Below are 13,007 nucleotides of genomic sequence, written 5' to 3' on the forward strand. Positions count from 1 at the left end.
GCCCTTGATTCATGTCCCCTATACACATCTCCGCTAACTTACTGGAATTGGGAGTTTACTTCTGGTTCCTAGGGAGACTGCTGTCATGCTGCTTTCCGTTTCTAAACAGAAAGCTAACTCCCTGCTTAGTAGACATCTTTTTACGCCTTGGATGCTATAAATCTAGTCTGATTCTTCCTTCCTTTTTCATGGTGTTTTATTTTTTTATTTTATTTTTTTTTATTTTTCAGAGGTTCTGAAGGTTAAATCCAGTGCATCAAGTATATCGGCTACATGCCCAAGGTCCTAAATTCTTCCTCAATATATGACAGTTATCGAGTGCTAGAGATAATCATGACACACATCCAGTTGTCTTCCTCACCTCCCTGACCCACGTCTAAAGCACAATTACTCCCAGCCAGTCTCAGAATAGGTTTATGGAGAATCAGTCTGTCATCAGAATGTGGACAAATGTCTTAAGTCCTAAATAAACACGGTTCAACAGCATCAGATAATCTTTTTCATTCTCGAAGCAAGTTTTTAGAAGCAGTCAGTTTCAAACACACGAAAAACCTGAAACTCATCAGGCTTCTTTCTCCTTTCGAAGGTAATACCAGAAAGGGCTTCCTAAATAAGTGCCAGTCGGCTCCCTACAGCAACTCCCTGCCAGAGTCCTTGTGCCCCGCCCACCCCAAAGTCTAGAATGCACGTTTACAGATGTCACCCTCCACCCCTCTAGAGGCCAACCTTCCCCTCCCAAGAGACAGTTTTCTTCAGCGCTAAAGGAAGGAGAGATGGTCCAAGCACCAGCAGGCCGCTAGGGCCCACTTTAAGTCGGGCCAAAGCTCTGCACGTGGCCAGCCCGAGTCAGGCCTCACCCTCCTCCGGGTCCGCCTCAGGATCCGCCTCACGCGGTCTTGGATTCAACAACTGTTCCAGCTGCAGAGCCAGGGGCTGCAGCTCCGCCATGGTCACCAGGTCACTGTCGGCACTGCGCTCGTGAACCTGGAGGCCGAGCCCGGGCACGACACTCCCGTCAGCGGTGCTACAGCCCGACTCTACTCCGCAAGTACAAGCGGGGACCTCGCGGAGGCAGCGTTCAGAATCCCAGTAGGCAACTTCCGGGAGGCGCGCGCCGGAGGGGCGTGGCCTCACGTCACCACTGGGCTGCTAGGCTGGAGACGCAGGCGCCCGAAACCCTGGGTCGCTAGCAGCCTAACGCGCGTGCGCCAGAGTTCAGGGGCGCGCAGCGCGGGAGCGCGCAAGGGCACGTGACCGCTTCTAGCGAGAAATGTTGATTGTGTTATGAGCTGCCAGGGTCCCCTAAGCACGAAATAACGCCTCAAGCTTTGTGCGAGGTTGGTTTAGGAATTAAGCGTAAAGTAGCTGTGGCTCGTGGTGGCTGGCTGATTTGTGAAAGGAGTAAAGGATAAGCCTCTCGAACCTCAGGTACACACTCGAGCAAGCACAGACCCGAGACTCAAAACAGGGCTTTTTTTAGTGTTGTGGAGCTTGGGGCCAAGCACAGTTTCCATCTCAGCGGCCTACGTGTGTAAGGGTGCGGCGAAGTGCGATCTTTATTGACAGAAATAATTAGGAATCGCGATGGTTGGACCACAAATCAAGATTGTTTTCTGTAGCTTCTTGTACCCGCTTGCCTGGGCAAGCACAAGTGGGGGTGGGGGGTAGGGTGCGGGGGGGGGGGTTAGAATTACTCTACTACACACTCCTTGATATTAACAGCTTTTCTGTTCAAAGATGGAACGACTCAGACAGACTCCACAGAAACGAGTGAACAATGGAGAAGAGAAATCCTTCCCTCAGTTCTAGTATTAGATGGTTAGACTCAAAATACAAAGACCTTAATGAGATAAATTTGATCGCATCCAGGTACATGAAGATAATGCAATCACTTTGCATTCGTTTGCCTTCATGGAGCATCCCTTGACTGCTCACTGTGCTAGGCACTGCTAGATGAAATAAAGGATGTGTAAGTTAGATTCTCTCTCTGCAGTGACCAGCCTAGAAGGGCAGGAAACATGAACTGCAAGGAGGAATGACAAATTTGAGTGTAAAGTGGTCTATACTGATCTGTTGGAGGTCTTCCCTCCGTGGAGACCTAGAATCTACTGTAAACAGGAATGCTGCCTCGAAAGAATTCAGTCAAAAAACTACTTAACTAATGGACACTGTGTCCATGTCTGTTTGTATATTGAGACAGTCTCTAGCCTCCAGCACACTAAAGTAGTTGAAGATGACCCTGAATTCCTTGATCCTCCTGCCTCTACTGGGATTAGAGGGCAGGTGCCTGCCACTACACCCTGTTTATTCAGAGCTAAGGTGGAGAGTGTTGTGTATGCTAAGCAGGAACTCTTCCAGTTCTAAATCTCCAGGCCAGTACCATTTCTTAGGTATACTCCAGGCCAGTTGGATCCCAAAGCCAGCAGTGTAGGCAACTGGTAGCTTCCCAGTGAAACCCACTGGAAGACAATTCAGAGAGCCTCAGATTCGGGTAATAAGAGGTTTCTACTTTAGTGTGGCGTGTCCCATGTTCCTGTCCTAACTGACCCTTGAGTGAAGATGACCAAGGCTATGAGAGAGAGAGAGAGAGAGAGAGAGAGAGAGAGAGAGAGAGAGAGAGAGACTGTTTTAGAATAAAGCCTTTCAGACATAGAAAGCAAAGAATGTCAGACTAGGCAGAGACTCAGGTGAAGAAATTCGATGTATGGCTGAGAGTAGTTTAGAGAGTTTTGTTTTTTTTTTTAAGGTATTCTGGGTGATTGTGGTGCCTGTATTAGAGCCTCCATAGCAAAAAAATGTGCTCCTCAGTTCTCTATGAGGTGCAGTTTTGCCTTGGGCATAGATAGAGAACAAAAATGTTCTTCCACCCCACATTTAGTAAATTATATTCACCCAGGTCCTCCTTCCTTGCTATTTCAGGTGCTAAGAGTGCTTAGAAACCTGCCCTTAAAGGTAAGGGGAAAGGGGGAAGCAGGGCAGAGACCACCTTGAAGCTGTTATGCGTACAGGACATTGGCCTATTTGAGGCAGAGCTGAGCGGTATAAGATGCCAAGAACCTGCTTACCAACACTCCCTCTCCTCTCTTGCCTGCTCCTGACTTAGGGCCCATTTTGTTTTTTAGGAAGTAGTCAGTAGCATTTTAGTCTTGACATATATACCCCAGCCCCCCCCCAATTGCTTTGCAGGCTTTCCTACCCCAGGAATCTTCTTCCTGGAGGGGAGTGAAGAAGAAAGACTGGTAAAGTTTAAGATGCAATAAAGGGAAGGCAGGGTTGGGGATTTGGCTCAGTGGTAGAGCACTTGCCTAGCAAGCACAAGGCCCTGGGTTTGGTCCTCAACTCGGGGTGGGGGTGGGGGGACAAAAACAAAACAAACAAACAAACAAACAAACAAATAAATAAATAAATAAATAAATAAATAAATAAATAAATAAAGGGAAGGTAACGCATAGGGCAAGGGAGAGACCACTAATGCTCTGGAGCCCCTTCTCCAGTTGCATTCTTGTTTCTTGAAAGGCAGATGGAGGACCCCAGACTAGGGTGGAGTGGGGTTGGATTTGGAGGGTGGGCTGTGGGGAGGGGACGGTAAAGGACAATCTAGCTTCCTGAAGAAGTGTCAACCTTTAAGTGTCCTAGGATAAGCAAGTGGACAGAGCAGAGAGGAGACTACAGGTGAGCAGTCTGCCCTGCGGAGAAGACGGAAGTTTAAGTTTCACCTCCTTCCACCTGCTGCCTGAACTGCCAAGTGGCAGGAGTAGCCATAGACCTCCCTCAGACGGTCAGAAACAGCTAGTTTCCAGAGTTTAGAGAAACCTGGTTCTGACCTGTCTGTCTTCCTAAACAGCCCCTGACAGGACTTGTCCTGGGTCTGCACTAATTTATCTGCCTTCTTGTGAGGCCTTGCACCAAAACAAGCTGCTGGGGGGGGGGGGTGTAGAGGCTGGGGGCGGTAAGTTGAGTTGGTGAGCTTTTCGACCCTCAGCTTGGATGCAGCTTCCTGTGGCTGGAACCCTGACTACAAGTGCCTGGAGGCACAGAAGTGGAGGCTTTATAATAGCTTGGGCAAAGAAAAGTGCTTGCCAAATCCTGCTATGGGGAGGCTGCCCTCTCTGATAGGAGGGAGCGACAGGGGACCAAAAGACGCTTCCCTTATTCCAGTCATTCTCTCCCCGGAGCTCCAGGAGGGAAAGGAGGGAAAGGTTCCCTGGGCCAGAGGTCGCAGGAGAGGTGAATACGACCCAGCCCCTGCTGATCCGTTACCACCTGTCTCTGTATTCGCTGGATTTCACAAGGACTCAGCAGAGGGAAAAGACCACGCCGCCACCACCACGGAGTTAGAATTGAATCCATGCCGCCTGCCCAACCCTTAAAGCGTTTCTTATCAAATACTCCGATAGTACAATAAAGCTGCTAAATAATTCAGCACCCTTGATAGGAAAATGCCACTTCCCGATGAGCACAGGTTCAGCCAAATGAATGCCTTTAAGGGGGGGGGGGGTTCCAGAGTGGTGGCCATAATGGATGTTAGCTATGTATATAAATGCTAAAAGAAAAAACACACAGCCCATTATTGCATATTAAGAAAAGGCGCTTTATGCCATGGCTAGGAGTTTCCAAATTCTCCCTTGTATTTCATAAATTTTTGTTTCTGAAAGAGCACTGTCAGATTTCTCCCTGGCTGTCGTTAGTTAGATAAGCCATTGTAGGAGGGCAGTGAAATATAGCTTACTCTAAAGCCTTCCCTACAAGAAAGATAAACTTGGCTGTGTCTTAACAAAGTAAGTAAACAGTGCTAGAAATTGCATACAACTTAATGTAAAATGTTTGATTTTTTTTAAAAAAAATAAGGAATAATCCAGACTGAAATCCAGCCAATATTGTTTTTTTTTAAAAAGCAAAACAAAACAAAACAAAAAACCCTGGGACCCTGGTATTAAAACACTCAAACACCCATACATTATTTTCACCGAAGAAAATATTCACATGTCTTCCACTTCTAATGAAACTTTGGATGAGAGAACTATTCTCAGGCCCTACCTATTGGCAACTCCCAGTTGCATTTTGATTTCTCTATTAGTCATCTTCCACAGAAACTTAATGTGTACCTTATGCCAGACAAAATAGTTTTCCTTCTGGGGAACTTCAAATGTAGCAAATAGTATAAAATAACATTTCATATCAGCTCTGTGGAAAGGATTAAAGGATCTCATTCCTAGTTATAGTTTATATTCATTTTAGGTTATCTTTCAACCCACCAAATTAGAAAGCAGGATTAGCTGTGGAAAATGAATTGAAGCTGTAAAAGACTAGGTCTAACTGTGTTTACAAGTATCTGACACTCACAAGCCTGGCTTTGCAAGTGTAGGGAGGAGATGGGGTGGGGGTGTTCAGGTTCTCTCCCCTAATCAGAGACCCGCGCCAGTTGTTTTGTTGGGTGTTTTTTTTTTTTAAGCCGTGGATTTGATTCCTATTTCCAATTCTGTATTAACTTATCAGCAAATATCTCTGCAACTATATCAGCTAAACCCAGAGAATGCAAATCTGTATTTAATAGCAGCAGGAAGCCAGAGAATGCTTGGCTGGCTTTGGGAAAGAACTTCAACTAGAGTCAAGGTGAAAATGGATCACTCTCTCTAGCCTCCCTCCCTACTGGCTTCTGAGGGTCCATTCAACACCCTATTGGGACTTCCTTCCACTCACTGAAAACATGGAATACCACACCAATCGTCTAAACATCAGGTTTTCTATTTTTATTAAAAACTCACAAATTTATTCAACATGTTTTCTTTCATACAGTGAATGGTCTAATATGCACTGGAGGTCACACAAGCTTAGGTTTATTAGAACAATAAAAGACATATGAGAAATTTAATATATAAAGGAAAAAGTAGCAGCTGTTGACTGCATATTTGACCATAAAATTTAAATATTTTGGACTTTTATTTTAAAGACACAAAAATAAAACCTGTGTGGGTCTATATAAGTCATATTAACAATTTCATGAATGTTTAACAGGACTAAAAGTTAGCAAAGATGTTTTTTTTTTAAACCTTGTAACACTTTTTTTTTAAAACACTTTCTCAGGTTGCTGGTGCCAGGCAACCATTACAGTAATTGTGCTATAGTTTATTCTATTTGGCAACTGTCTGAATATCATGTTTTCCCTTTGCCTCGTGTAAACAACACCTTTTTACATACTAGCACAGTGAGCCGCAAGCCCTGCAAACCTGTCAGAACATCTACAGGAAAAGAAAAGGAACAATTTTGGTTGATTGCTCAAAACATTTTGTTTTTGAACAAGAGGTTTCAAAACAGGATATATTATTAAAACACTGAACTCCTGAATTTAACATTATACGTAAACAGTTGACTGTTTTTAGTTCAATAGTCTTTTTTTTTTTTAACTTTCATGTAAAGGTAGAATACTTTTTTGTAGAGGTGATGTTCAAGTCATTTTACTAAGAGGTCTGGCTGGAGACCCTACTGTGGAAAGAAGTTGAGTGTGAGTGAGCATGTGTGTGTGTGTGTGTGTGTGTGTGTGTGTGTGTGTGTGTGTGTGTGTAGGGGAGAGGGAGAGAGAGAGAGAGAGAGAGAGAGAGAAAGAGAGAGAGAGAGAGAGAGGTGTGAAGGTAGAATAGTTGATACTGAGGGCTTTACATTTAGAATTTTGCAATTTTGGCGAAAACAAAAATCAAAAACCCAGATAGACAAAAAATATATATATATATAGTCCCACCTGATGCACAGCAGGTCGGTGTTTCTGAAGCTATTAAGAGTTTGTTGTCATCGCTGAACTCTGAGACAACACTAAGAAGGGATCTCCCAGAACTAGAACTAGAGCCCTCTGGACTGGAGCGCCCCTGACATCTTTTCCTTCCTCATCTGGCAGAGCGCTTCTAGGTAGGTCTCCCTCCCCAGGCTCCTGGCATTGCCCAGGACTGAGCGAGGCTGTCTAAGACGTCTTCCGTTAGCCAGAGGAGCCGCTGGTGGAGTCTGTCCATGGATCCAGATCCAGGTCGCGAAGGTGGGGATGCCTCGGAATTCCCCTTCCGGAGCCCCAGTTCTGCGCTTTGTCAGCCGCTGTGTGGATATACCAGCTCTACTGCGAGGCGGATTTGGATCCTGTTTTGGACCCCTTTGCCATCCAGTCTCCCCAAAAAGAATGGTCCCCGAGGCTGAAGGAAGTGGAGCAGGAGGCTTGCTTTTTTTTTTTTTTAATGTTTTTTTTTTTAAATCTCCTATTTTCTGAAATAAAAGCTCGTCTCTGTACAACCACGAGCTCCCGTGGCCCATGCGAGACCCCGCTACCACACGGCTGCCTCATTCATTTCAGGAGGGTGAGACAAGTGATTCCCGTAGCTGGCTCCACCATTGACCGACAGAGATGAGAAAGGTGGACTGGGCCCAAAGACCTCCGCAGACATGGAGTGGAGAGGCCCGGGCAAGCTGGGCTCAGGACTAGGCGAGTCCCCTGGGGGATGTGCCAGGATGTCAGTGAATCGCTGCGCCTCGCTGGAAGGATGGTGGCCAGGCAGCGGGTGGTCCAGACCTCCAAGGGGCGTCCCCGAAGGCCCAGATGATGGCACAAAGGGTAGGTCCACTGGTGTCTGGGCCTGCGAGGACGGTGGTCCTTGCGGGAAGAAGTCGTAGTTGCCTCCAGGACCGTAGTACTCACTCTGGTAATCTACGGAATGAAGGGAAAGCTATCAGGCGCATACCCGGCTCTAGTGGCACCCACAAGTTAGAAAAGCAGGTTGGCCAGCGAGCATCGCTTGGTGGCTCGGGAAACTAGCTCTTTGTGGGGCACCAGAGCAGTATGGAGACTTGGCACAAAACTCCTATCCGGGAGCTTCTCCCTATCCGGGACCCTCTTCTCAAAGGGATTGGGACATGGGTCACATTCCTTGACTTACTCTCTAGACTTCACCCTTACACCTCAACAGAAAGCAAGAGGTACCTCCTGCACTGCCACCCGGATCCAGCGAAGCCCGCATGGCTCAGGCACCGCCTTGGCACTAAGCCACACTCACCTCCATAAAAGGAGAAGGGGCCGTTAGGGATGAGTTCGCCCGGCTCCAAGCGGTCCACCAGAGGCCGCATCCGGCGAGGACTGCGGAAAAAGGCGTGGCGCCGCGCACCCAGCGCGCTTAGCTGCTTCATCCTCCGCTCCTTGGAGCGTCGATTCTGGAACCAGACCTGAAGCACACAGGCGCAAAGTCAGACCACGCAAACTCCACTGGGCATCCGGTGTACTACGGGGCCCAGCTGGCTGGATGAGAGGGTGCACGCGCGAGCGTGTGTGTGTGTGTGTGTGTGTGTGTGTGTGTGTGTGTGTGTGTGTGTGAGCGCGCGGGTGTGTGTTGATCTCTGAGTAGGGTCAGGCTAAGGATGTGCAGGATTCCTAAGAAGGGGGTCTGTGCACACTACAGTCTTGTCTGACTTTGCAGATCTACAATTTTCAACAGTCACATTTTTTTCCAATTACATTATCTTAGGAATCCTAGATATTGAAACGCTCCAAGATGGTGTCACATACACGGCTCCCATTTCAGGGTCTCTTGTAGCCCCTACCCCGTATCATGATAGTGACAGAGAAACATAAAGCCTCCTGCTTGTTCCCCAAGGGTAGTGACACCAAAACCCACAATCCGATTTTCATACCCACACACAATCTGCAAGGGCCAAACGTGTTTAGCCACAGCCTCTCACCAATAGTTACAGACACACAACCCCATATTCATGAGCACAGGTTCACACAGCCTCCCAGAGACTGCCCTTCTGCCAGCACTTGGACAGGCACAATCGGCCTCCCAGGCATATTCACCCACACCCTCACCTGGCCTCCGGGCACTCTGATTAGACACACAGTCTAGGCAAGGCCAGGCTCCTGGTGCCTGGGCCACACTTTATCTGGCCTCTTCCCAATGCAGAGGGGCCCAGCTATCTGCAGATGGCTTAGCCTTCCCATCCTACTCCAGACTTCGTCTACAGAGAGCTGAAAAAACCATCTCTCCTTCAGTCCATGGTGCCCTATTTGCAGGAGGAGAGCAAGTTTCTGCCCTGGGGCTTTTCTAACTGGGGCACAAAACTAACAAATTTGAGGTTGAGGAATTAGAAGAGACCTCGTTATGCAGAAACCAGACCCAAATGATTCTGGAGCCCCCAGCCGGCTCCTTAAAGGGTGGGAGAGGGACAAGATATGTACAGAAGGATGGATGCTCTCAGTGTGGTGTCAGACCTTGTGCTTTCCTCCAGTTTTATCCTGACCTCCCAAGCCACTCCCTCTCCTTTAGCTCCCTTTAGTGGTAACCTCTGTGGGCTTTCCCCCCCCCACATTCCAATTTTCCTTGCCCTTTCCAGCCTTCTCCTAGTCTCAGTCACTTCTCCCACAACCTTAAGAACTCTGGGTTCTCCCAGGCTCAGCCTAGGTTCCCTTGGTGGCCTTTGGCTTTTGAGAGGCAGAGTGACAAACCAGGGTTCTGACCTGGATAACACGCATGTTGAGGCCAGTCTCCTGGGCCAATTGCTCGCGGATATGGCGTGTGGGCTTAGGCGTAGCTGCAAAGGCTGCCTTCAACGTCTCCAGTTGCTTGGCTTTGATCGTGGTCCGCGGTCCCCTGCGCTTGGCACCTAGGTTCTGGTCATCGTTCTCATTGCTACCACCTTCCTTATCCGATACGTTGGCACTTTCAGAGTCCTTGGCATCATCCTGCGATGGATCTTGGGAATCCGGAGATAAACTAGGGTCACTGCCTGTGGTGGCTGGGGAGAGGGAAAGAATTGGTGAGCAGGGGTCTTGGCAGGCTTTCCTCCCCATACCCGCCCTCTAGCCAGCTGGGAATTCTGGCCTCACCCGAGTGGAGGCTGTTCTCTTTGGCGACACTGCTGTTACTCAGGTAATCCTCTTTACAAACGAACTTGTTCTCATCGATGATGTAGAGCTCCTCGCCCGTGGAGAGCTGCTTGTTACACATCATGCAGGTGAAGCAGTTGAGGTGAAACACTTTGCTTCGCGCTCTCCGAACCAGATCGCTTGGAGAGATGCCCTGCGCACAACCCGCGCATTTGGTACCGAAACATCTGCGTAGGGTGAGTGGTGGTTAGGAAGAAGTAGAAGCCCGGATGAAATAAAGATAGCCAGGGAAGAAGTTGAAGTGGGGGAGGGAATGAACACAAGAATTTAATAAACAAGTGAGGAAGCAAGAGAGAATGCGGGACATCAGGGAGAAAGGAGGAAATACACTTGGTTAGAGTTAAGGCCCAAGCTACCCCCTACCTCTAACCTCATGCCTTAGACATTGCCCCCAGGAAAAAAAGTGTCGCAAGAAAAGGCTTCAAAGTGGCTACGAGGGCAGAAGGGAAACAGAGCAAACATTCCCGGGTTATCTTCAAAGAAGTCAAATCCAAGTTAAGAGATCCTTAGAAATAAACGCCCCGGCTCTATCCCGCTAGCTTTGCCTTTCTTTCACCACAAAAGGACCTGCGCTCAGGCGGGCAGTTGGCAAAGTCCGACCAGGCAGTGAGTAAACAAACACCGACTCCGAGAGCCTTGGTGGCTGTAGCTGGGCTGTTGCCACGTTCTTGCGCAAAAGCCTGGCAGATTGGCGCAAGCGGTAGCTGACGCCGGGTTGAGCCGGCTTTAGGTGCCCTGCTGAGCGTTGCCGCTAGCGAGGCCTCGAGGGCCCCACAGGCCCCCCGCAAGCCGGTGCGGCTAAGGCTCTCAGGCTCTGATTTAGCCTCGCAGATTAAAATCCCGGGTAGTCTGCGGAAGCTCCGAAACTCAGCCTTCCCTCAGTAGCAGATTGCACCCATCTTTGCTTCCAGGCTCCTTCGCAAACACAAGCCGTGCGCATCCTGAATCGCCACTGAGGACTGGGCTTCCAGGGCCTTTGGGCAAAAGGAAGCCGGGTACCTTCGAACTCTCTCCCAGATTTGAGCTAGCCTCAGAAACCAAGACCAAAATAGTGGAGTAAAGTGTGGGGTTTCAAATCAGTGGGAAATACAGTTTACATTTTGAAGGCATTCTCTGTTGAGTTTTGATCGGGACAAACAATGAGTTTAGGAAAATGCATGTAAAATGGTAAACAGAAGAGAATTTTCCCGGTTCTAACGAGCCGCGTGTCTGCCAGGAGGTGGTCTTCCTGGTGGGACATTGGCTGGAAAGACACGAAGAGGAGCCTGGGCATTGGACCGAGGCCAAAGTCGAACCGTACGGTTCGCCCAGGTCTATGCTGAGAGACAATCCACGTTTAGAGAGACCTCTAGGCATACAGGATTGGCCTCAAGGTCGGGCTCTTTACTGTGGCTTTTTGGGCCACAGAGACTTTGTAGTTCCGACAAGACCTCTCTCTCTCAGAGAAGTAAAAGGCGCTAATCGGAATAAAGCAACCTAGGCGGGTCGGAAAATACGTTTGGTTGCTAGAGAGCTTGGCTTCGGGAAAGACAAACGGAAGCTGCAACTCTGAGGCTGCATTACCTCTCCCCGGGCTTGGAAGGGTTTCTGAACTGAAGTCGGCTCAGACCCTTTCTTCCCAGGCGCGGGCAGTCAAACCCGGACCACACTTTCCAGAACAAAGTACTACAGCTATCTCCGTCCACCAGCTTCCTAAGAGGTAGAGACGGGAAGGACTTGGCTGCCCCAGTGAAAGGCAGCTGTTAACGCGGCTGCTGTGGCCACACAGACCTCTGATCCGAAGCTGGCCAGCAAGGGCCCATGGGGAGGGAGCAGCAGAGGCGCGGGAGGGAAGTACTCACCGGAAGAAGTCGTTTTTACAGTAGAGCTTGCCTTCCCGGGAGAAGCACTTCTCGGTCAGGTTGCATTTACATTCACAGCACTGGACGCACTTGACATGCCAGGCCCTGTCCAGCACGTTCAAGAGGAAACGGTCCAGAATGGGCCTTTTGCAGCCCGCACAGTGCACCATGGTCTTTGGTTTGGTCCGGTGAGGCCCGGAGCGACAGGGCAATTAGAGTCCAGGGAATGACTTCTGAAGACAACCAGCTCCTCCAAAAAGAAGAAACCCGCTGTACTCGGGAAAGCAAAAACCCGTACTGTCAAATCAAAAGAGGGAGAGACCAGGCTGGTAGAGGGCAGCCCCGGAGTCCCGGGGCAGCGGGGTGGAGCAGCGCCACCTCCGCTCACCAGGCGAGGAAAATCAGTCTCAATCGGGCAAGAAAGCGGCTCTTCTGCCCAAAGCCCGCGAAGGAGTGAAGGTCACCCAGAGAGGCGGCGGGACGTAAATAAATAAAATGGAAACAGACGAAAAGGAAGACGCAAAGAGCTCAGGATTCGGGAAAGCTGGGTTCTCTCCAGCTTGAGGTAGAGCTGTCAGAAGTCAAAGTGCATCTGCTTTTGTCAGAGTATGAAGGCAGGTTGTGTGCGTGTCAGACTGCCCACCACCCGGTTTCCCCCTTAAAAAAAACACGGAAAGAAAACACGGGAGTAGAAAAGCTTTGGATCCTACATTGCCGGCTTCTTGAAGCGAGTCGGGACGCTCTGGGCACCCGCGCTGGGCCTGGGAGGGGGCCTGGGGCAGGCCGAGGGGTGGGAGAGATGGCGGGTTGGGCAGGATATTTTGTTGATTGTAGTTGTTGCTTGGGGATCCCCCCACCCCCTTCGGAGAGTTTTTTTTCTTTTCTTTTGTGCCAGTCAAAAATGGAAAGGGACAACTTCGGGCGGACGCTGCCGGGCGCGCTCTCTCGCTCCCCACCGCCCCAGCCCTGTCACCTCGGCCGGTTGGCCGGCCAGGAAGCCTGCCGCGTCCTCGGAGCGGCCCTCCCCGCGCTTGGACTCCTTCAGAGGAGGCAACACGGTCTGGCTCTTCACTGCGCCTGGCCGAGCATCCTGGCTTCAGTCACAACTCGCGGCCGCTTGGGCGCGCAGCCTCGCATCGCTCGGCCCACGCTCCCGCTGCCTGTGTTCTGGCCTCACAGACGCTTGACTTTTTTTTTCCTTGTCTCTCCTCTTTTTTTATGCGGTGGCAAATCTGGGTTTTCTTTCTAGTCTC

At 49.5% G+C, this 13,007-nt stretch overlaps 2 protein-coding genes across 4 annotated transcripts in view; both read right to left on the bottom strand.

Annotated features, from left to right (window-relative positions):
• The window catches only part of Aatf (apoptosis antagonizing transcription factor), a 93,148-nt gene extending 92,065 nt beyond the window's left edge, over positions 1-1,083 (bottom strand). For 2 of the 3 annotated variants that reach the window (XR_015630141.1, XM_087569326.1), the window contains exon 1: positions 858-1,083. Coding sequence is in view for 2 of the 3 variants with exons in the window: in XM_087569326.1 (XP_087425452.1) it covers positions 858-948 (91 nt within the window). In the remaining variant the exon portion in view is untranslated. The remainder of the gene's footprint in view (positions 1-857) is intronic. The other variant, NM_053720.1, reaches the window with a different exon arrangement.
• A 4,652-nt stretch (positions 1,084-5,735) lies between these two features.
• On the bottom strand, positions 5,736-12,524 carry Lhx1 (LIM homeobox 1). The gene is made up of 5 exons (NM_145880.4): positions 11,755-12,524; positions 9,854-10,080; positions 9,485-9,762; positions 8,031-8,196; positions 5,736-7,684 (listed from the first exon to the last, which is right to left on the bottom strand). Exons 1-5 carry the CDS (start codon positions 11,922-11,924, stop codon positions 7,305-7,307), a joined length of 1,221 nt encoding a protein of 406 aa, NP_665887.3. The 5' UTR covers positions 11,925-12,524; the 3' UTR covers positions 5,736-7,304.
• Between the last annotated feature and the right edge of the window lie 483 nt (positions 12,525-13,007).

The sequence above is a fragment of the Rattus norvegicus genome, chromosome 10 (genome assembly GCF_021556685.1).
Source record: "Rattus norvegicus strain SHRSP/BbbUtx chromosome 10, alternate assembly SHRSP_T2T, whole genome shotgun sequence".
NCBI lineage: Eukaryota > Metazoa > Chordata > Mammalia > Rodentia > Muridae > Rattus > Rattus norvegicus.